The 23805-nt window shown below is 37.5% G+C and overlaps 1 protein-coding gene across 5 annotated transcripts in view; it reads left to right on the top strand.

The window, feature by feature from the left end:
- The first annotated feature begins 222 nt into the window (after positions 1-222).
- The window catches only part of MED6 (mediator complex subunit 6), a 136549-nt gene continuing 112966 nt past the window's right edge, over positions 223-23805 (top strand). The window contains exons 1-8 of one of the 5 annotated variants that reach the window (XM_044773894.2): positions 246-487; positions 5507-5666; positions 6739-6830; positions 8801-8883; positions 9193-9301; positions 10713-10828; positions 14204-14231; positions 14848-20703. In XM_044773894.2, coding sequence (XP_044629829.1) covers positions 466-487; positions 5507-5666; positions 6739-6830; positions 8801-8883; positions 9193-9301; positions 10713-10828; positions 14204-14231; positions 14848-14978 — 741 coding nt within the window. In that variant the 5' untranslated portion in view covers positions 246-465 and the 3' untranslated portion in view covers positions 14979-20703. Of the gene's footprint in view, positions 488-5506; positions 5667-6738; positions 6831-8800; positions 8884-9192; positions 9302-10712; positions 10829-14203; positions 14232-14847; positions 20704-23805 lie in introns of those variants that run through there. The other 4 variants (XM_044773896.2, XM_044773898.2, XM_070513896.1 and 1 more) reach the window with 4 other exon arrangements.

The following is a 23805-nucleotide window of genomic DNA, read 5'->3' as shown; positions in this document are numbered from 1 at the left end:
CCAACAGTACGCCCAGCCTCTTCCTCTACTTCCCAACCGTCCCCTCCCCTCTCCCCCCTCCCCTCCCCTTCCCTCCTCCCCTCCCCTTCCCACCTCCCCTCCCCTCCTTCCAGTCCTGCCCCTCTCCTCCCCTCCCGCTCCACCGCCCGGTCCGCCCTTCTCCTTCCAGCCCCGCCCCTCTCATCCTAGGTCCGCCCCTCTCCTCCCAGCCCCGCCTCCTCCCCCAGGCCTGCCCTTTCCTCCCAGCCCCGCTTCCCTCCTCCCAGGCCCGCTCCTCTCCTCCCGGCCCCTCTCCACCTCCCAGCCCGCCCCTGTCCTCCCCGCCTCCTCCCCTTCCCTGGCAATCCCCTCCCGCGTTTGTGTTCCTTCTCACTATCCCTACCGTGTGCCACCCGCCGCTTCCGTCGTCATAGTTGTTACGTGTACTCTGCGCCGGAAGAAGAAGGCCCCAGCGCTTTTGGAGTTATGGCGGCGGTGGATATTCGAGGTAAGCTGTGCTGTTAACGCTTTGTTTCCTGCTTGTCTGGTGGTCTGGTTTGGGATTTATAGCTCGCGGGGGCAAGGTTCACGTTCGTTTGTGATGCCTCCTAAGTTCTTATGAGTGGTTTTTGTGTACTACCCGAGACTAATCTGGCGAAAAGTTGACTCGTTTTTCTGTTTCTCGGGGGGCTCCTAGAAGCGTGGAAACCAAGGGGCTGGAAGAAGCTCTGGGCTTTGAGCGCTCGGACCTGCAGTATTGTTCTGCACGCGTCTCTCTCCAACAGTATTGGGACTCTTCTTTTTCGTTGAAAGTGCGGCCTTTGGGCAGAGAGGGGTTTGGGGTAATGAGCGGACAGGATTGGGTTCACCTCCTGGGACTTGGCGTGGGGGCTGCCTTGTTCATTGCTAACGTCGAGCACGACGCGTCCCTGGGCATGAATCCCTAAGATATTCAGTGAGTTTTATTTTGGAGCCTATAATACCTTCCATCGAACTCCCAACAATTACTGAGGGCGGGGGTCGTTTCTTTTTTACAGCCGAACTGTAAAGGTACGCAAATATTTGTTGAATCATTTAGTAAATATATGGAGACGCAATCCCTTAATTGCTACTTGATCACGGGTAGCATTAGGCCATACATCTATCTCATCAACACGCATTCCCACATCCGTTTCGGTGAATTTGTAACTAAAAAAAAAAGTCTAGAATTGTGCTCTGGGTTTCCAAAGAGTGAACGGAAGGGCAACTGAAAAATAACTGAAGCATGAGGACTTAGTTCCACACAGATCAGGTTCCTCCAGGTTGGGATGAGGTATCGTGGAATTTCCCAGGAAAACTTCATAAGAGTGAGAAAGCGCCCGCGAATACCTTTATCTTTTACTATTGTGGTGGTGGCTCCCACGACACTTCCTACACCTGTGTGAAACTCTCAATGTAGATTTATTTCCCTTTGAAACTTTGTGGTACTTTTTCTTAGAGGAAGTGTGAATTTTTGTACCTAGATGCAAGCTTAGATTCATGATTAAATTTATCCTTCTCCCTTATATCAGATTAAACACAAAGGGCTTCCCTCAAAAGATGTTTGACTATAATATGTTTCTAATCATTTCTACACAGGGTTGTTTTTGTTTGTATATACTTGATTTTTAAACGGAAGTGTTTGAGATTCCTTTTTCTGTATTAACCAAATTGGAGTCCAGCGCATTTATTACAAATAGATTTTCATTTGTAGTTACTCAGAATATCCACTGATCTTCAGCATTTCTGGATAATGTTTTTCCATGTGTATCTTTCATTATAAGTGAGAGTTTCAAGTGGGTAATTTCGTCACTTGCTGATTGTTGGAGAGCTGTACTTGGACTGTGTCAATATATTCCCTTGTTGCTGAATGAAAAAGAGAAACATTTAGTCCATCACACTATTTTCAAATATTTAGCTTTCATAATGTTTTACTTTTTATTTAAATTTGTTGGGGTCATTACAAAGGCTCTAAGGTGGGAGTGTGTCTGATGTGTTAGAGAAACAGCAAGGAGGACAGTATGGCTGAAGCAGATTGAGAGAGGATGCAGGAAGGAAATGGGGTCAGAGCAATAATTGGCGGCTTGATCATGGATTGATGACTGACAATCCCTAGTAAGGTCTTTGACTTTTCTTCTGAGTAAAATGGAGAGCCACTGGAGGATTTTGACCAGAGGAGATGAACATAATCTGACTTAAGTTTTTCAAGGTTCACCTTGGCTGCTGAGAACAGTGTAGGACGGCAGGGGAGGAATTAGGGAGACCAGCTAGGAGACCATTTCTGTAATGCAGGGAGATTTGGAGGTAGCTTGGACTGGGGTGATAACAGTGGAGATGGTAAGAAGTAGTTGCTTGACTTGGTAGTGTATGTTCACTTTATGGGGCTGTGGTCATAGGTGGTCTCCAGGTGGGACATATAGTTCTATTTCACAGCCACATACTGCTCTCTTAATCCCAGTTAACCCATTTTGTAAATGAACATACTTGGATACTGGGGTATGAGTAAATCTGTGACCAGAAGAGTAACTTGTCCTTGGCTCTCAATCATGAATTATTAAACATTTGCTAACTGTTACAAATTAGGTCCTGTGCTAATTCCTGATGAGCGAGACACAACCCCCATTCTCTAAAAACTCACAATTTAATGGGAACACATTTAGATTTCTGGATTATGATGTGTTGAGTATTAATAATAAAAGTGTATAAAAACTGCTGTAAGAACATAGAGAAGCCATTATTTTTGACTTGCAATGTAGAGAAAGGCTTTGCAGAGATACTGACATTTGAAGTTTTAACCTAGCATGACCATTTAAATTATCTACTAAACTCATACTCTTGAGAATGAAGAGTCTCTATTAAAAAAATAAGGCACAAATTGTGGGGGTGAAGGGAGAGGCACAAACTAGGAGCACCGTGATTAAGACAGAAATAGGTTTGGTCATCGTAGTTGTAATTTGGCTACCAGCATTACCATTATCATCATCATAATTAACATTTATTGTCTTATTACAATGTGCTAAGCACTTCACATACATAATCTGGCATGTAGATATTATAATCCCCATTTTATAGATGAGGAAACTAAGACAGGGAAATTAACTTGTCTCAAGTTGCATTATTGTCAGTATACCTTTCCTTGTGCCATTCTTCTGTGGTGGTGAATTGTGGGCAGTGAAGTGGGAATTGTGAAGCTAGATTGTGAAATGCCACGTTAAGGAATTTGAACCTTATTTTTTTAGACAATAGGAATGCACTGACATTTGTTAAGTTAAAAGTGACATAATTAGATTTGTATTTTGCATAGAGGAGCGTGCCACGTTATGCAGATCTCACTTAAAAATGCATGAGTAGCATTTTTAAGGCTGAATAGGATTGAGAGAAGACCTGAAGACAGGAAGCCCCGTGAGGGGCCTGTTGTCCAGGTGACACTTCGAAAATGATTAAATAAGATAGTGGCAGTGGGGATGGAGAAGAGGAAATGTACTTGATTAGACTACATACTCTAGGGCAGCACTCACTGTTCTCCAGGTGGTCTCCAAATTTATAGTATTAACCCTGGCTTCTCTCATAAGTTCTTGATCTCTCTCTTTAGTGGATCTGTTCAATTTGAGGCCGCATAGTGTAGAGGAGTGTGGGCTCTGGAGCTGGGCTGCCTGGATTCACATCTCAGCTCTACCATTTATAGCTCTGTGACCTTGTCAAGTTACTTAGCCTTCCCATCTTTCAAGTTCTTCTGTAAAGTAGTATTAATAATAGTACCAACCTCCTTGAGTTGTGTGCTAAAAAGGTTGGAACAGTGCTTGGTACGAAGTCATTGTTTTCAAATGTGGTATATAGTATTCTCTCCATTTGCATCAGTCTCACAGGTCATACTTGCCTTACTTTTCATCTTTGACTAGTTTACTAAATGAGAAAAATGTGACATATAACTGCTGATCAAGAAACAGCTTGGTGAAGAAAATTATAGGGAGAATTTACTGAACACTCACTTGGAGCAGATGACATTTATAATTCCTTCTAATTCTGAGAGTCTGATTCCATATTTAAACTCAATGCATCTAAGCCAAATTTATTATCATTACTTCCCTAAATGAGTTATTGGTTCTTACAATCTCTGACTTTATAAATGGTCATTCAGGAAATTGTCTCTTTTTTCCCCTAAAAATGTCTCTTTTGTCCTTTACTTCATATGCATTGCCATTATCTTCCACCAGGTCTTCATTACCTCATACCCAGGTCAGCAAACTCTCCATAATCGTTGGTAGATAGGATCTATAATTATACATTTATTTGTTTCTGCAGATTATTCCTCTACCTATTTTGAAATGGTCTGTAATATTATCAGTATATTGTTAATAACTTAGTATGACACCATATAGACATTGTTTCCACCATCTAAGTGAGAAACAAACCTAAAATTGTCCTACAAATGCTTTTATGCAGTCATTCCTAAGGAAATAAAAAAGAAATGTGTAAGAAAGTTGATTTAAACAAAACTTTTAATAACCAGACTGTAGTGTTTAAAGCTGAGAATAATGGTTGTCCTTAGTTGTTTTTCATTAGAAGATCTGTCCTTTTCTGAAAACGTTATTTCCTGGCCTGTTAGATAATTTGGTTATGTCATGATCCATTTATGATGAACCATCTTAATGGATTGAACTGATTATTTGGTCATTAACATGCTTCATCTCTTTGTTTCCTCCTTTATTTTGTAACCCTTATAGCACATTTTACCTTTCTTTGCTTTTTTTCATTTGATTCATTTCGCTCAGAACTGCTTATAACCTTGGATTAGGTATTACTTGTTCAAAGATGCCATAAGCAATTACAGTTTAGGAGAGGTTGAAGTTTTCAGTTCTTTCTCCTTCAACCAGTATTTACCTCATTATCCCATCTATCATAATAGCTTCCTAACTTCTCTCTCTGTTCCTAATTGGGTGGTCTCAAACTGTTGGCTGTAGTTGTATCTTCTCTGGCGTGCATGTTTGAAAATTTTTGAATTAGTTGCCAACATATAAAAACTCATGGTTTCCAGTTTATGAAAGACCTGTTTAGATTTCAAGCCCATCATTTCTTCACCTAATCAAATTATTCTCTAAACATGTACTTTTATATTTCCCTACCTCTGTATGTGCATTTTCTCTGCTTGAAATTACTTTGCCTCTCTTTTCTCCATGGTGAACCTCTATTCTTGAACATATAGTGCTAAAACCTGCCTCCTCCTCAACCCGTGAAAAATCATTCCTGTTCCCTCAGGTAGGGTATTCTGCTCCCTCTACTGTGCTCTCATAACACATTTATTCGTACCTTGATTACAGCACTATTATGTTGCATATCATTGCTTTCTTGCATACTTATCTCTTCTGTTAGACTATGAGAGCATGTAGGTTAGGATCCATGTTGTCCCTATGTTCATAGTGCCTACAACATTAGATGCATAATAAATGTTTGTTGGGTTGGATTCTTTTTCTCTTTTCTCATCCTTTATCATTTTGTTTCTTTCCTATAGATAATCTGCTGGGAATCTCTTGGGTTGACAGTTCCTGGATCCCCATTTTGAATAGTGGAAGTGTCCTGGATTACTTTTCAGAAAGAAGTAATCCTTTTTATGACAGGACATGTAATAATGAAGTGGTCAAAATGCAGAGGCTTACATTGGAACACTTAAAGTAAGTTACTGTAAGAAGGTAGCGTCTTTGCCAACTAGAGATTTTACAGTGAACGGTTCTTTCAAGCTGTGGATCATGAAGTCCAGAGCGAAGTTTTGGAAGAACTGGAGTTTTGTTTGGGTTGTACCAATTTGACATGCAAATAAATTATTAGTAGTCAGTTGTAACCTAGTGTCTTTTCTGTATAACTTCATATATTACTGTCCAATTAAAATGTAACTATGAGGTTTATGTATCGATCTGATGAGTGATTTTAGCAATGCAAATGTTATCCTCAACCAAATAACTATACTTATTGTCTCCTCTTCATCTAATTTAATGTCTTAAACCATAGTCTGGTTTATAGTAGATTTTTCTTTGTATGGCTAAAGCAAACAAAAATTTTAGTCAAACAGTGCAAAGCAAGATTCTTCAGACGTAGGACGCTAAATAGTTAAGAATTTATTACTATTATGAAAGTTTCTGAAACAACTGTAATATAGTTTTTTATCTGTCAGGTAAACATTGGAGAGGGTTCATAAAATTAAATTCCTATGGTATTTTAAATAGCTTTTGTTATGAAGCAAATATTTACAACTATTAAGACAACTTACTATTTCTTTTAAACATAATCTGTTGGGTCAAAATCTTCTTGGGGGCAAGGATAAGGTTTTGATGTTTTCTAGTTGGGTAAAATGTATAGTTGACATATATAGTCAAGACCTGTAGAGTTTTCATGTATATTTTGATATTTTATCTATGTTTATAGATCTCCTTGGTCAGGAAACATGGTATTTTGGTTGCCTTTTTGGAAATATACACTCTTCAGTGTACTTTCATGACTGAAAACACTCAGATTGAAATTCATCATGAATTTTTGTAGAGAAATTTTGTTCTTATTTAATACAAATTTTACTTTATCTGTACCTGGGAAAATAGCCAGTTTTATTGAACAACTGCTTTTTAATATTAAACATAGGCAGTTTTAATCCTGTTTACAGTGTTGCTATACTTTTCTATAGTAATTTGAATGTTCTACAAAATTGTTTGTAGGTTTTTCATAGATGTCTGAATGGCTGTGTTCTGTTTTCAGTCAGATGGTTGGAGTGGAATACATCCTTTTACATGCTCAAGAGCCCATTCTTTTTATCATTCGGAAACAACAGCGGCAGTCTCCCACGCAAGGTAAAATGTGTAAACTTCAGGCATTATTTTCTTCTTAAGATACTGTGATTTATTTACTTCCTGAGCTATATGTTCTTATTTTTTTGGATTGGGTTCTGTTTTGGGGGTCCCCAAGACCAACATACATACATGTTCCGTGTTTTGCTAGAAGGACTCAGCAGACACAGCTTGTAGTTAGTTATGCCTAAGATTTGTTAGGACAACACAGTAAGGATACCCAGCCAGATCAGTAAGAGAAAAAGCCATCTCTAGGAATCCATGTGTAAGCTTTCTGTGCTTTCCCTCCTGTGAGGGACCACATCAAGTGTATCCTCCCTCCAGCAGTGAAATGCAGCCCCACGAGTGTAATATGTCTCCTCAGGGAAGTCCATTGGAGACTCTGAGTCCAGAATTTTTATTGAGGGCTAGTCATGTAGACATCTTCACCTGCCAAAATTCCAGACTCTCAAAAGGAAATTAGGTTTCCGATATTCAGTTACATGTCACTTAAGGACAGGGATACGTTCTGAGAAGTGCATCATTAGGCAATTTCATTGTTGTGTGGACATCATAGAGTTTACTTACACAAACCTAGATGGTATAGCCGACACACCTAGGCTATATGGTACCAATCTTATGGGACCACTGTTGTATGTGTGGTCTGTTGTTGACCAAAACATTGTTAGGCTGCGCATGACTGTAATCACATTGTTTGTACAAATTGTCTAGGCAGACTGGTGTAGCAGGCATAAATTTATCACTGAGGAAATGTTTCAAACCCTGAGTTCCCCTAGTCACATGCTTACACACCAAGAGTCTTCCAACATGCCCAAGGAAAACTCTCCAAGTGCTAACAGAATAACTCACTACATTGAAGCCACTTCTTCCTGTGAGAATAGTTGTTGGAGTTCCACCTGAACCTCAAGCATCCCAAGTAACTTTTCTTCTCATCTCAGTCCACTGAGTCTAATTCTGTTACAAAATACATGGTAGATGCATTTGCCCAAATTCATAGAGGATCAATTGAAAATCCTCATTGACACATTCAGCCAAAAGTCTTACCTGAATTATATTAGCAAACAAAAACTTGGTTTTGAAATTACACTGAAGAGTATAGAATTCGGATTTGATTTTGAACCAGAGAGCTGGTCACTTGTTCCAGAGATGACCACTTACATTTCCTAATTAGATAACCCTCATCAAGATTTTTAGGAGCAACCTTCACCCTTTCATTCCAGAAAATGACTTGCTAAGGAGATTGTGGTTCTAGAGTCGAGAATCCAAATATAGTTTCAAAATCAAAGATCTAGAGTCCCTGCCCAGAGGAAAAGAGAACCTTAGAACAAAGACAAGACCAAGGACAAGATTTCCATGATGAGAAGGTTCAAGGTATAGAAGCTATACAAGACGGCACCAGCCTCACTAGCAGCTGTTTTATTCCTTCGGACCCAGGACTGGGGCACAGAGGCAAGTTTGGTGCATCTGGTATCTTCACCCTGAGCCCTAAATCTCTCTTGCTCTAAGCTTTTACTCCCCAAAGTGTGGTTGAGTGACAGCAGCACTGGATCTCTTGAGAACTTGTTAGAAATGCACTATTCCTACTGAGTAAGGATCTGATTTTAACAAGATACTCTGGTAACTCAGATGGCACATTAAAGTTTGAGAAGCACTGCTCCTAGGGCAAGAGTAGGCAAACTTTTTCTGTGAAGGTCCCAAGTACATATTTTAGGCTTTCTGGGCCTCACGATCACTGACAACTACTCAACTAGTGCCTTAGCAGCCTTAGATGATGACGTAAGTGAATGGGAACTCCTCTGAAGCTCCAGTGTAACTTGATTTACAAAAATAGGAATTGCCGAACCCTGCCTTAAGCTGTGATATGGGAAAATGTCAAATTTTGGTTGTTCTTTTTATAGAAATCTATTTGGCAGTTTGTGTGCATAGCTGTATTCATAAACTTTTTTTTTTTTGTTTTCCTTGCACTGCTTTAGTTATCCCACTGGCTGATTACTATATCATTGCTGGAGTGATCTATCAGGCACCAGACTTGGGATCAGTTATAAACTCTAGAGTGGTAAGGGTCTTTACATTCTTTAAACACTAAAGAAATTTTAATTGAGCTACCTTGCTTCGAAGAATTAAACAAGAGCTCCTCTCCCTTGTGTAAATTGGTATAAAGTGTTGACTATTAGCATGTCTTGAGCATTGGTTACTGTGGACCAACTCCATGTTAAAAGTATATACCACAGCCCCAGCTATATAGTGATTCAGGTTCTGAAAAACAGAAAATTACTGTCTTTGCATATGTAATGTTTTGTGAGTATTTACTTTGTAAATTTTGGTTATCTAATAAGAAATTTAGAATTCATTTTCTTTTTACAAGCTTACTGCAGTCCATGGCATTCAGTCAGCTTTTGATGAAGCTATGTCATACTGTCGATATCATCCTTCCAAAGGGTATTGGTGGCATTTCAAAGATCATGAAGAACAAGGTAGGTAGGATACCTAGGTCCTCCTAAAACTCTTTTTGATACTTTGAGAATGAAGCTGTTTTCTTAAGGAGAACAGCTATTCGTGATTTCTGGGTGTGTTTTACTTTTCTGTAGGAAGACTCTTCATAGGATGATGATATTGTCACAGCTATGATTCATGTAACTAGATGTGGTAGTAATAGCTTTCTCATAGGAACAGATATAAATTTTAATGTGTTAAGTAACTGGTAATAAGTTGATTCAAGGTTTTAAAATATTTGGAACATACAGAGGAAATTGGTGATGAGGAATGAGTAAGAATGATATTTCCTGCTTACCTAACTGTTGAGTCATCTTGAAATCTGGAACCTGAATCCCCCCAGTCTGTGAAGTAGGGGAGATGCTCTTAGAGCCCTCTCTCCAGATAACCAGTCTGTTTTTTTATCTTTCTATGTTATCACCTGTCATCAAGCCAGCTTCCCGGTTTCCATAGCTGCTAATCTACTGCTTGTTCTGCATCATATTTTACCAATAAAAGTACTTGTAGAAATGTGTCTCTAGCATTATACCTATATCCTACGTTTCCTTCTCTGAGAAATGGCAACTCAGAATAAATCACTGAGGGAAAGGTAGCCTTTAAATAGAATTCAGACCCATGGAATGAACAGCTATATTTATTTATTTATATTTATTTATTTTCAGATACAGCTATATTTATTCTTGATAGTAGGTGCAGGCCACAACATTTGACGTAGGAAAGTGTGTATCAGTTGAATAAACCTCTCTCAAGAGCTGTTTGCCCCTAGCTTAAGGAAATGTTTGGAGCAATGCTTACCTGGAAGTCTTCATTTAGAGACAGTTCCCCTATACACCACACTCCTAGGGAAAATTCCACATGTGATTAGCCTTAGAATTTCTCTTGCAAGTTGTTCTTGTCTTCATGGTCTTCTGTTGTTTGGTTTGTCCTGTTTTTTCCCAATGGGTTATAGTCTTCACAGTTGAGTATGGTAACTTGAGTTTGTAAAAGTTGCATTTTCCATTTGCACCTATCAAGTTTTGTGGGAAAAGACCATTTAATTCATGTAAAATATACACAAGATAATTTCAAACCAATAATCTGGATTATGACATAGGTAATTGTGGAAAACTTTAGCCTTAAAATTCTCATGTCTGTTTATGTTTACATACTAAAACTGGAGTATCTTTAAAAGACATATCAGCTTTTTAAATGTTAGAATGTTAACTTCATTTCAGAGGGACAGTTAGAATACTTCTGTGTATATGTTGTGTTTAACTTATTTGGGGGATTATTTTTGGAATAGCAGCCATTAAAAATAATGGAGTTTGAGTGTATTCATGGCAGGCAAAGATTTGTAAAAATGTAACACACAAAACTAGGCAGTGTTTTTATTTAGACTTCGTATTTTAATAGATAAAGTCAAACCTAAAGCCAAAAGGAAAGAAGAACCAAGCTCTATTTTCCAGAGACAACGTGTGGATGCTTTACTCCTAGACCTTAGACAAAAATTTCCACCCAAATTTGTGCAGGTAATGAGAATGTGTGGTTAATTTTTTTTTTTTTTCCTTTGGTGAGTAAGATTGGTTCTGAGCTAACATCTATTGCCAATCTTCCTCTTTTTGCTTGAGGAAGATTGTCGCTGAACTAACATCTGTGCCAGTCTTCCTCTATTTTTGTATGTGGGATGCCACCACAGCGTGGCTTGACGAGTGGTGCATAGGTCCGCACCTGGGATCTGAACCCTCAAACCCCAGGCTGCCAAAGTGGAGCACATGAGCTTAACTACTATGCCACTGTGCTAGCCCCTGTGTGGTTAATTTTGATTTGACGCTTTTCCCTGGCATATTTAGTTTTAATTGAGAACTGTTTTCAGATGTGACCTAAAAATACGGATTTTCCTCAGTTAAAAAATGATCTGTGAATCAAAGGAAAAGTTTTTAAAGACTTAGTGGAGGAAGGGAATGGAATTAATACTGTTCTGTGCTCTTGAGTGTAATTCCTCGTTGAATCTTCAAAAACTATGCGGAGTGCATCTAGATAATATTCTCATTCAAAAGGTTGCTAAAAGTGTCATAGATGGTAACAAAACTAGAATCTGAAACTCATGCAGTTTTTACTCTGTGTGCTGCCTTCCAGCCTTATGTAGTGGATAGTTAAGTCTTTATATGATAGAACAGTTAAAACTTTTGTAACAAAAAGAAGAGAATATTTGAAGCAGAGAGTTTGATGTGATAGATGGGAGAGGGCAGGAGTAATGATAGTTGCATCATATTGGTGTTTAAGTTACGTGAATTCTATCACAGTAGTCCCTGCTCATCCATGGTTTCACCTTCCGTGGTTTCAGTTACTCTCAGTCAACTAGGATATCTGATGTATAGTCAGAAGGTCAGTAGTAGCCTAATGCTACATCGCAATGCCTGTGTCATTCACCTCACTTCATCTCATGTAGAAAGCGCAAAGACTCTCTTGAATCTTAAAAACAAAATAAAAACAACCCTTACCTTGTAGAAAGTTATGGAAATTTAAAAACATCTGAAAGTAGAATAATTCAAAATGAAACCCCCTTGAAACCTATTACCTTGCTTCAACAATTATCAAACATGGCCAGTCTTGTTTTATTTCTTCTTCCCTCACTTCGTCCCAGTTATTTAGAAGCAAGTTGCAGACTTCATATCATTTCAGTGAGTTTTTTACATTTTTGTTTTAAAGCTTTAGCCATAGTCACACTTAAGTTGTCATTTTCCAGAACTCTCCCCTTTTAACCATCCAAGGGCCAAAAGCCCACTCCCAAAGAGAGAGTATGTCCAACTCTATGTAACAGAAGTAGGACTAAGATGGCTTTCTCTAGAACTGTGAATAATCCCTTTGCCCCTCCTACCCAAAAGATTTCTCCTCAGATCTGGAGAAGAAAAATTCTTGGTCTACTCGAAGTCTCCTCTGAACTCCTATTTACCTTTTGCGTCTCCCAAAACCATCTGTAGCTCAGGACTTTACTCCTACTTATCCATTGTATTAAATAGTTGAGCTTCTGGATCCAAGGGTTGTTACCCCTATTGGGAGGTGCTTGGGAGAATATTGGTGGAGTCCTGCCTGCTTCTTTGAAGCTCTTTTTTCCATATTTTAATACTTGTCACTACTGAAAGTACACTAAAACTGATATGATGGGACTTCAGGCCCTCAGAGCCTTTTATGATGAATGCCTTTTCACTGCTGCTTTTAGAAGATGCTAGAAAACCATAGGATATTCACTTCAGCTAGGTTTAAGTTTGTTAAGTTTGTTAGAGATTTTCTTGAAGGACTCACAGGATTTATTACAGTGACATAGTAAGGATATACAGGCAGATATAAGGGAAAAAGACATAAGTGGAGTCTGGAGGAATCCATGTGCAGGCTTCCTTATACTCTCTTATTCTGGAGAGGGGTCACCAGAGGGCACTCTTCTCTCAGCAATGAAAACGCAGCAACACATATGTGATATTTCTGCCCAAGGAAGTCCCATAGAGACTTGGTGCCCAAGTCTTTCGGGGAAGTTTATCATGTAGGTGCCCTCTGTCTTACACATGCTGAAATTCCACATTCCCTGAAGGGAAGCTGGTATTCAGCATAAACAACATTGTTTGCAAAAGAGCTAGGCACAGTGAGGCATCACTATCTGTTAGGGAATGGTGGAACCGTCCCCAAACCCACGTTCCTAGACACCAGCCAAGGGTTAGCTTTGCAAGCTGGCCTTTTCAGGGATAGCAGCCGTAGACCTTCTACGTTAACCTTTTCTACACAATGGATAATAATATGGAGCTCGGTTTTGGTCTTATTAAGTGTAATAGTTCCCAGAACTTGTAGTTGGAGTGGACTAGTAGGCAAATGGCAACATGATTCTGGAACATCTGCTATCAGAAGATTTTGTAGTGTTTAGTCATACGAATAGATAAGAAAGCTTAGGGAGGGCATGTAAATTCAGAAAGAAATTCAGAAAACAAATGGAGGCATTAAACTTAGAAATGAAGAGAACACTTTTCTTCTGAGATGAGAGGGAAGTATATAAAGGTGTTTTATATATATGTATATATGTATGTGTGTACATATGTATATGTATATATGTAAAGGTATAGTAAGTTTGAAGGTAGATAGGAGGGAACTTGGGGCATTGACGTCCTTTTTTTTCTTTAAACATAGGTGGTAGAATCAGTATTGCTGAGGGTGAGGGGTAGGTTCTGAGCCTTGAGGAGGGAGGAGGAGAAGGAAAGTGTTTTAAAGCATTCAACTTGGGTAATGGGAAAAGGGAGATGACAGGGCCCAGTCAAGTAAAAGAATTGCTGTACAGAATGGAGGATCTGACCTTGTTCCTGACCCCTAGGGCCCCCATCATTTTCCCCTGCAGTTTGATATCTAATAGGATACTCATCACAAGCCTTATGTTTATAGTAAAATACCCCTTTTTCCTCTTACTTCCGGTAGCTGCCAACTTTAAAAGTTGGAGAGTTCATCCAGATGTCATTCTGCTTTCGTATAGCTCATATCCCCTAGACAGATGAGGCTTTGGAGTCTTGAAAGGCTCCATGTTCCCCTCCCATTGGATTCTACTTCGCTGCTTTTTGAAAAGCATTGTAGCCTGGCTGCAGAGGCAGAGGGCTCTGTAGATGTTCAAGGATTTTTATGTTTGACTCTCTGTTCTAGGTTGAGGTTTGTGTCTTTTCTGGAACGGGAATAAGAAGTAGAAAATGATAAATTTACTTTATGGTACACGAGTAGTAGTGCTTTCTTCATGAAGTCATTTATAGTATAATTTGAGTGAAGATATAATTTTAAAAAGAATTAGGAAGTCAAGAAGAAGAAAGGTTTGCTAACCTTCCCTGTTTTCTTCTCCCTCTTTCTCCCCCTCAACCACCCCTTTAAAAAAATTATAGCAAAAGTCTGGAGAAAAGCCTGTCCCAGGTATGTTTCATCTGATATTCTTATTAACCTTGAAATAAGACCAAACAACCTGTTAAACTCTATAACTATAGCATGTGAGGTGAGTGAGCTATGGTCATTTTGTCCTTCTAGACTCTCATGGTAGTTTGTTACTCCTAACCTTTGAGACTTCCTGAATTGCCAAAAGATGGTGCTTTTGTGGTAGTGATATTAGTACTTAAAAGATGAATTGGAGTAGGAAGAGTAGGTGTTGAGGAGACGTGGAGAGGCTGAGGTGATTTGAGGTTGTTTTTAGTTCAAATCTCAGTATAAAGAAAGGCTTTGTGTTTCATTATTGAAAACAAGTATTGAGCTATCTGTTGAACTGGGATAGAATAATTATATATTGTTTTTATGCATAGTTTCTTATTTAAGTGTCATTTGTTTTTGTCTAATATCACAGATTTGCTTGAGTTATCCAGTTTTTAGGTTTATAAATGGGTTCTTTGACATCTGCCTGATGAAACCACTGAATTTAGAACTTGAGATAAGGAGTTCTAAATGAATTTGAGAGTCTGAACCATTCACATTAACCATTGTCTAAAATGATCTCATCCCTCCATCCCCACCCTCCAAAATATACGTTTTTGATGTCCAGTGGATCAGACAAAGAAAGAGGCAGAACCTCCGCCAGAAACTGTGAAATCTGAGGAGAAGGAGACCACAAAGAACGTTCAACAGACAGTGAGCACTAAAGGCCCCCCTGAAAAACGAATGAGACTTCAGTGAGTACTGGACAAGAGAGAAGCTTGCGAGACTCCTCTTGTCAATCATTATGCCTCATTACTGTGAGAGGCTCTTGAACTTTACAATTCTTTGTCACAGCCCTCTTATTTGTGTAGAATGTACTTGTTCTTTAAGAAAGGGTGTAAAGATCCTGATACTTTTGATATTGATATTATGTATCTTTTGTAACCTGTCCTCAGCTGGACTTGAGCAGCCTCCTCACTCACATGTGTACTGCTATATGTGTTTAAAAACAAAGTAAAGGTGTTTGTATAAATTACTTTATCATGACTTTTCTTCCCCCTTATTTCTTTCTCTGAAATATTTCCAGATGCACTTTGTAAACACAAAGGATTAATGTTAAAGTAGTGACTAAGCTTATTTTCTTTTATTAGTTGCGTATTCCTCAATATTAAAATAATATAGATACTGATAATACTGATAATTTGAAAGATAAAGGAAAGGGAAAAAACCTCACTCACCAAATACCATCACCCTACCCATACTAAACGATGTTGTGAATTTTGTCTTTTTCTCTGTGTAGATATTTTTAAAACCAGTTTGTAATTATTCTGTTCATACAATTGTACTTTATCATACTATGATGTCTGTTGTAAGCGCTTGTCCATGTTTACTTAATTTTTATAGACTATTTATTTTAGTGACTGAATAATTCTTGTGAATTACGTGTTTTTTTAAACTCTTCCCATGTTATACTTGTTTTCCCAATTTGCATTACTTTAAAAAAAGGCTGCAGTGATTACATTTGTATATAATGACTTTTCAATATTTAGTATTTATTTCCTTAGGATAGAGTCCCAGCAATAGAATCACTAGAATCTGTACTTTTTTTTGTTTTTTGAGGAAAGATTAGCCCTGAGCTAACATCTGCCAATCCTCCTCTTTTTGCTGAGGAAGACTGGCCCTGAGCTAACATCCATGCCCATCTTCCTCTACTTTATACATGGGATGCGTGCCACAGCATGGCTTTGTACTTTTTTTTTTTTTTTGCTCAGTCCATAGTGCCAAGTTGTTTTTCTCAAAAGGCTTGGACTTCTTATCATTCAGACAGCAAAGTATGAAAATACCAAGTTCTCCAGAATCTCACTGCCACTGAGTATTGTAATTTATGTTTTTTAGTGCTAATTAAGTAGCAAAAAGTGATTTATTATTTTAAGTGGTTGAATAAGTTCTCATCTTTGATTTTTGCTTTTTTGAAGTGTCTGATCTATATTATGTAAAATTTTTCTTTTAGCTTTTTATTTTGACATAATTTCAGGCTTACAGAAAAGTTGTAAGAATAGTACAAAGAATCCCTACATATATACCTTTTGCCCAAATTTCCCATATATTAACATTTTTCTGTATTTGTTTAATCTCTCTCTCCCTCTTACCTCTTGCTATCAATTGCTGTTTCTCTCTCTGTATTTTATATGTATGTGTGTATAAAATACATATATGTATCAAATACACACACACACACACATATACACCTTTTATTTTTGGATTGAAAGTCAGTTACAGTCATGATGCCCATTTCCCCTAAGTACGTTACTGTGCATTTTCTAAAATCAAGGACATTCTTTTACATAGCCACAGTACCAAAATTAAACTGGTATGATACTATTATCTAATTAGATCTTATTCAGATCTTGGTGGTAGTGTCAAGAATGTCATTTGCAGCAAAAGAATATCCTGAATTATACATTGGATTTAGTTGTCCTGTCTCTTTAGTCTGCTTTAATCTGGAACGGTTCTTTAATCTTCCTTATTTTTGCTTGCTAATGTAAAGAATTTAGGCCAGTTATTTTGTTGAATGTGTTTCAGTTTGGGTTTGTTTGATATATTTTCATGATTAAATTCACCTCATGCAGTTTTGTCAGGAATACTATGGAAAAGACGCTTATAGAGGCATGTGTTGTGAGTTTGCCCCGTTTCTGTTGATGTTAACTTTGATCACTTGGTTAAGGAAGTAGTCTCTGTCAGGTTACTCCACCATAAAGTTACTATTTTTCCTGTTGTAATTTATAGATGTCTCCTTGGGGAAATAGTTTGAGGCTCTGTAAATGTTCTGTTATTCATCTAATTTTTACCTTCTAGTTAACATCCACTGATAATTCTTGCTTGAATCATTTATTACTATGATGGTTGCCAAATGATGATTTTCTAATTCTGTCATTCCTTCAGTTTATTAGTTGGCTTTCTGCTATAAAGAAGAGCTTACCTTTCTCCTCTACTTATTTATTTATATCATTGTGGACACCTGGATTCTTATTTTATTCATTGAGTAGTATTTCTTTACTATTGTGATTTATATTGATGTCAAATTGTCCCAGATTGGCCAATGGAAGCCCCTTTAAGCTGATTCCTGTGTCCTTTTGACCTGACCCTGTCTAACATTCATTGAACTTTTTTCTTTAAAGGTTGGCACCTGAGCTAACATCTGTTGCCAATCAATTTTTTTTCCTTCTCCCCAGTACATAGTTGCATATTTTAGTTGTGGGTCCTTCTAGTTGTGGCGTGTGGGCTGCTGCCTCAGCATGGTCTGACGAGCAGTGCCATGTCCATGCTGAGGATCCAAAGCAGCGAAACACTGGGCCACCAAAGCGGAGTGTATGAACTTAACCACTCAGCCATGGGGCTTGCCCCTAAACATTTTCTTTGTTTTTTGGCGCAATAAGATATTCCAAGCTCATCCCAACCCTGGAGTCAGCCATTTCTCTTAAGGATCCTTAATTCCTTTTGGTGGAGAATGCATTTGGAAATCAAGATGTGTGTGCTAGATGTGCGCATTTGCTACTGAGGTGCCATTGCTTCTAGGTTCTCTCAGCTGATAGAGTTAAGAAATAGATATATACATATGTGTGTGAGTGAATACACATATGTTCACACACATCTATATCTATCTGTCTATTCTATATATATTAAAAGCTATCACTTCACGCTGATACCACCATTTCCAATCTGTCACCACAGGGTTCACTCTGTTCTCTTCCATATTTGTAACTCTCTTCCACATTGCTGAGAATTCTGGTTCTTGTTATCCACAGTATTTTTACTTACTTGCTTAATCCTAGAATAACAGAATGTAGTTTAGAATTGCTAACATACGCCTCTGCAAGAAAGAAACCTAGTTAGAGTCTACTATTTGTGTTTAGCTTGAGGACGTGTATAGTTCAGATACTGTGTTTACAAGAATTGGGTTGATTTTTTTTCCTCTTCAGTGTGGTTACATTACTCATTTGTTGGATGGTTCAGTTCATTTGGTTCTGTTTTGAGTTCCATTTTAGGTTTTCTCCTCATTCTTATTGGTCTTTCTGTTTTGTTGTTGTATTGTTTTGGGGTGTGTGAGATGTGAACGATTCTAAATGTCTGAACTGTCCAAAAGAGATTTTGAGTATCACTCCCCTTCCTCCTCTCCCCCACTCATTTCTTCTGTCTTTTCTACCTCATTCCTACCCACCCCCTCAAAGGAACCAACCTAGTTTCTAGTTTACCTTTACTGTATTTCTTTTGCACAAATGAATAGATCTTCTATTTCTCCTTCTTACACAAAAGGCAACATATTATATAATCTCTTACACTTTGCTTATCTTCCACTTAATTTAAGCATGAATTTTTGACATAAAGATATTAACTCTGTTTATTATATTTACTTCAAGTATTTTTCCAACTTTTTTTTTCCAGCAAAGCTCCTTTTCTTTCAACTACATTATTATAAAATACACTTACAGAAAAGGACACAAAAGACTACAACTCATTGTACCCCTGTAGCTCACCATGCAGGTAGAGGAGTTGAATGTTACTAATACTCCAGAACCTCCTTTATGTCCCCTCCTGATCACGACGCTTGTCCTTATGATCAGAGGTCACCCTTATCCAGTTTTATGGTGATCACTTATTTTTTTGATATTTTTACCATGTAAATATGCATCTGTAAATAAATGTTTAGTTTTAATTGCCTGTTTTTTATTTCTAATATAAATGGATTCAGCGTGTATGTTTCATGTATGGCTTTTTTTGTTCAATGTTATGTTTTTGAGGTTCATCAAAGTTGTTTCATGTTATTGTGGTTCTTTTATTTTTATTTCTGTTCAGCATTCCATTACATAAATATGTTACAACTTCTTAAATCCATTCTAATGGTGATGGATGTTTGGATTGTTTGTAGTTTTTGGCTGTTATGAAAAATTGCTTTTATGAATATTCTTGTATGTACATGTTTTTTGGTATATATTATAGGCTGAATTGTCTCCCCCCTCAACAAGATATGTTGAAGTCCTAACTCCCAGTATCTCAGAATGTGACCTTATTTGGAAATAGGGTCATTGCGGATGTAATTAACCAAGTTGAAGTCCTGCTAGATTAGGCTGGGCCCCTAATCTTATGCAACTGGTGTCCTTGTAAAAAGATGGCCATGTGAAGAGACAAAGGGAGAACACTGTGTGAAGATGGAGGGTTGGAGTGTTGCACCTACAAACCTAGGAACATCAAAGATTGCCAGCATCACCAGAAGCTAGGAAGAGGCAAGGAAGGATTCTCCTGTAGGTTTCAGGAGGAGTATGGACCTGCTCACACCTTGATTTTGGACTTGCAGTCTTCAGAAGTTTGTCACAATTAATTTCTGTTGTTTTAAGCACCAGTTTTGTGGTACTTTGTTATGGCACCCCTAGGAAACTATTAACAGTGTACATGTGCTCATGTTACTTTTTTACTCAAAGTGCTGGATTATAAGTATACCTTTATTCAACTTCGGTGATAATGCTAAAATATTTTCCAAAGTGATTGTACTGTGTTATACTCCCACCAGCAGTGTGTGAGAGTTCCCGTTCCACACTTTTACTGACCCTTGATGTTGTCAATTAAAGAAAAATTTAGTCATTCTGATGGGTGTACAGTGGTATCTCGTTGAGGCTGAAATTTGTATTTTCTGGTGATTGATGATGTTAAGCATCCTTTCATATAATTATTGATTACTTGAATATTCATTTTTGTGAAGTGCAACTTTTGCATTTTCCTGTCGTTTCATTTGTCTTTGTCTTATGGAGTCTTAAGAGTTCTTTTTGTGTTTTGGATAGGCGTCCTTTGTCAGTTACATGTGTTGTGTTTAAATATATCTTCTCCACTCTGGCTTGCCTTTTTACTCTTAATGATGGCCTAAAAATGAACAGAAGTTCTTAATTTTAATGTAGCTCAGTTTATCAGTCTTTTCCTTTATTGTTACTGCTTTTTTGTGTCTTGTTTGAGGTTTTTCTCTACATTGAGGTTATGAAGATAGTTCATTCTCTAGATGCTTCGTAATTTTGCATTTCACATTCAGTAGTATAGTCCATTTGGTTGGGATTGACCTATAGATAGTTTGGGGAGAACTGACATTTTAACAATATTGAGTCTTCAGAACCATAAACATATTATCTTTCTACATTTTCTTTCATTTCTCTCTGCAAAGTTTTGAGTTTTCAGAGTGCAGGTCTTGTACACCTTTTGTTAAATTTATCCTAAGCATAACTTGTTTTTTTGATGCTATTGTAAAAGATGTTTAAAAATTTTTATTTTCTATTTGTCTCTAGTATATAGTATATGGTTTTGCTTTTTGTTTATTTGACCTTGTATCCTGCTACTTTACTAACTTCAGATATTAGTTCTGGTAGCTTTTTTGTATGGTGCTTAGGATTTTCTACCTCCATGATCATGTCATCTGGGAATAAAAAATTTTATTTCTTTTCAATCTGTATGTATTTTCTTAAAATTGTGGTAAAATGTACATAACATAGAATTGACACTTTTAACCATTTTTAAATACACACCAGAGGCATTAAGTACATTCACATTGTTGTGCAGCCATCACCACCATCCATCTGCAAAACCTTTTCATCATTTCAAACGGAAACTCTGTACCCGTTAAACAACTCCCCTTTTCCCTCTCCCCCAGCCCCTGATGTCCACCATTCTACTTTGCATCACTATGAATTTGACTACTCTAGGTACCTGATATAAATGGAGTCATACAATATTTGTCTTTTCGTGCCTGGCTTATTTCATGTAGCATAAGGCCTTCAAGGTTCATCCATAGTCTAACATGTATCAGAACTTCCTTTTTCAGGCTAAATAATATTCTGTTGTATGTATGTGTGTGTATGTGTACGCACACACATTCTGTTTATCCATTCATCAGTCAAAGGACATTTGAGTTGTTTCCACCTTTTGGCTATTGTGAATAAGGCTGCTGTGAACATTGATGTACAAATATCTGGCAAGGTATGTGGGAAGGGATGCAGAGCTTCCATGCCCTTTCTGGGTGTCCCTTTCTCCCTGAATCGCCACATGTTCACCGATCTGGAAGCTCTCTGAACTCTGTCCTTTTGGGTTTTTATGAAGGCTTCATTACATAGACAAGATTGATTAAGTGCTTGGCTATTGGTGATTGAACTCAATCTCTAGTCCCTTTCTCCTGGAGATGCTTGGAGTGGTGGGACTGCAAGTTTCAGTCCTCTAATCACATGGTTCCTTTGGTCGACCAGCCCCCATCCTTAGGTGGCCTACGGGCATTCCAAATGCCACCTCATTAACATCACAAAAGACATTTTTATGGCTCTCCTCACGTAGGAAATTCTGAGGGTTTTAGGAGCTCTCTGCTAAGGAGGGGATGAAAACCAAATATGTTCTTATAATATCACACCTAATGGTTAGTGATGTTCAGCATCTTTTCATGTACTTATTGTCCGTTTGTATATCTTGTTTTTTACGTATAAAATATTAAAAATATTAACGGAAGATTTGTATATCTTTGGAGAAATGTCTATTCAAGTCCTTTGCACATTTTTGAATTGGCTTTTTTGTTATAGGAGTTCTTTATTCTGGAGGATATCAATCCTTTATCATATATATGATTCATAAATATTTTATCCTGTGGGTTGCTTTTCACTCTGTTGATGGTGTCATTTGACGTACAAAAGTTTTTAATTTTGATGAAGTCCAGTTTATCTACTTTTTCTTTTTTGCCTGTGATTTTGGTATTGTAAGAAATCATTGCCAAATCCAATGTCATTTAAGTGTTTTTGCTATGTTTTTTGTAAGTATTTTATACTTTAAGCTGTTACATTTAGGTCTTTGATCTATTTTGAGTTAATTTTTGTATTTGATTTTAGGTAAGTGTCCAGTTTCATTCTTTTGCATGTCAATATACAATTTTCGTAGCACCATTTATTGAAAAGACTGTCCTTTCCCTATTGAATAGTCATGGCACTCTTGTTGAAAATCATTTAACCACATATGTGAAGGTTTATTTCTTGGCTCTCTATTCCTTGGTCTGTATGTCTGTTTTTATGCCACTAACACACTCTTGATTACTGTAGCTTTGTAGGAAGTTTTGAAATCAGGAAGCATGATGCTTCCAACTTTGTTCTTCCCTTTTAAGATTGTCTTGAGTATTTGGTATCCCTGAGATTCCATGCAAATTTTAGGAATTATAACTGTGTACTGGCCATTTGTCTTGTGTTTTTGTGGGGTGTTTTTGGTGAGAAAGATTTCCTTTGAGCTAACATCTGTGGCTAATCTTCCTCTTTTTTTTTATGCTTGAAGAAGGTTAGACCTGAGCTGACATCTGTGCCAATCTTCCTCTATTTTGTAAGTAGGTCACTGGCACAGCATGGCTTGACAAGTGGTGTAGGTCCATGCTCAAGATCTGAAACCACAAAACCGGGCTGCTGAAGCAGAGCGTGCTGGAGTTAACCACTACACCATGGGCCTGGGCCCCGTCTGTACTGGCTATTTGTCAGTGTTTGAAAATAGTTGTTTTATGTATTTGGTCTAGTGTTCTAGTTCTTGTGGTGTAAGGGCACGTTAGGTGCCGGTTACTCTACCATGGCAGAAAGCGGAAGTCTGGTAGTTTTAAATTTTATCAAACACATTTTACACTTTCAAAAACAAAATCTGTTGAGATAATCATATGATTTTTCTTTTTTCTTCTGATAATATGATCAGTTACACTGGGTTTTTGACCCAAATGTTAACTAGTCTTGTATTTCAAGAATAAACTCCATTTTGTTATGTTGTTAGTTTTTTTTATATATTATTGGAGTAAATTTGCTAAGAATTGGTTTGGAATTTTTACATTTAATTTTAGTAAGATTGCTCTGTAATATTCTCTTTCCTATAAGTTCTTTTTTGTTTTGGTAACTAGGTTATGTCAGTGTCATATAATGAGTTGGGAAATATTCTCCCCTGTTTTGTGGAATAATTTGTGTAGTTTTATTTTTTCCTCAAATGTTTGGTGGAAGTTACCCATGAAACTCGTGTTTTTCTTGAGAGGAAGACTTCTAGTTATGGATTCACTTTCTTACCTATTAAAGATTTGAAAAGTTTTTTTTATAAGCTTTCGTAAATTAGTTCCTTCTAGTACTTTATCTATTTTAGGCTAAAGATTGTTCATAATATTCTGTGATCTTTTAATTTCTGCAGGATCTGTAGATATATCCCCATTTTTCCATGCCTGATAGTTATGATTTATGTCTTCTGTTTGTTTTTTTAAAAATTATTTTATTGAGGTCATAATGGTTAATAACATTGTGAAATTTTGGGTGTACATTGCTATTTATCAGTTTCTGTATGGACTGCGTTGTGCTCACCACCAATAGTCTAATTTTTATCTGTCACCATATATATTTACCCCTTTTGTCTGCCCCCCAATCCACTTCCCCTCTGGTAACCACTAATCCATTCTCTTTGTCCACATGTTTATCTTCCACATATGAGTGAAATCATACAGTGTTTGTCTATCTCAGACTGGCTTATTTCTCTTAACATAATACCTTCAAGGTCCACCAGTGTT

This window comes from Equus asinus, chromosome 7 (assembly GCF_041296235.1).
Source record: "Equus asinus isolate D_3611 breed Donkey chromosome 7, EquAss-T2T_v2, whole genome shotgun sequence".
Classification (NCBI taxonomy): Eukaryota; Metazoa; Chordata; class Mammalia; order Perissodactyla; family Equidae; genus Equus; species Equus asinus.
Note: the sequence above shows the minus strand (reverse complement) of the source record. Positions and strands in the feature narration are given on the sequence as shown.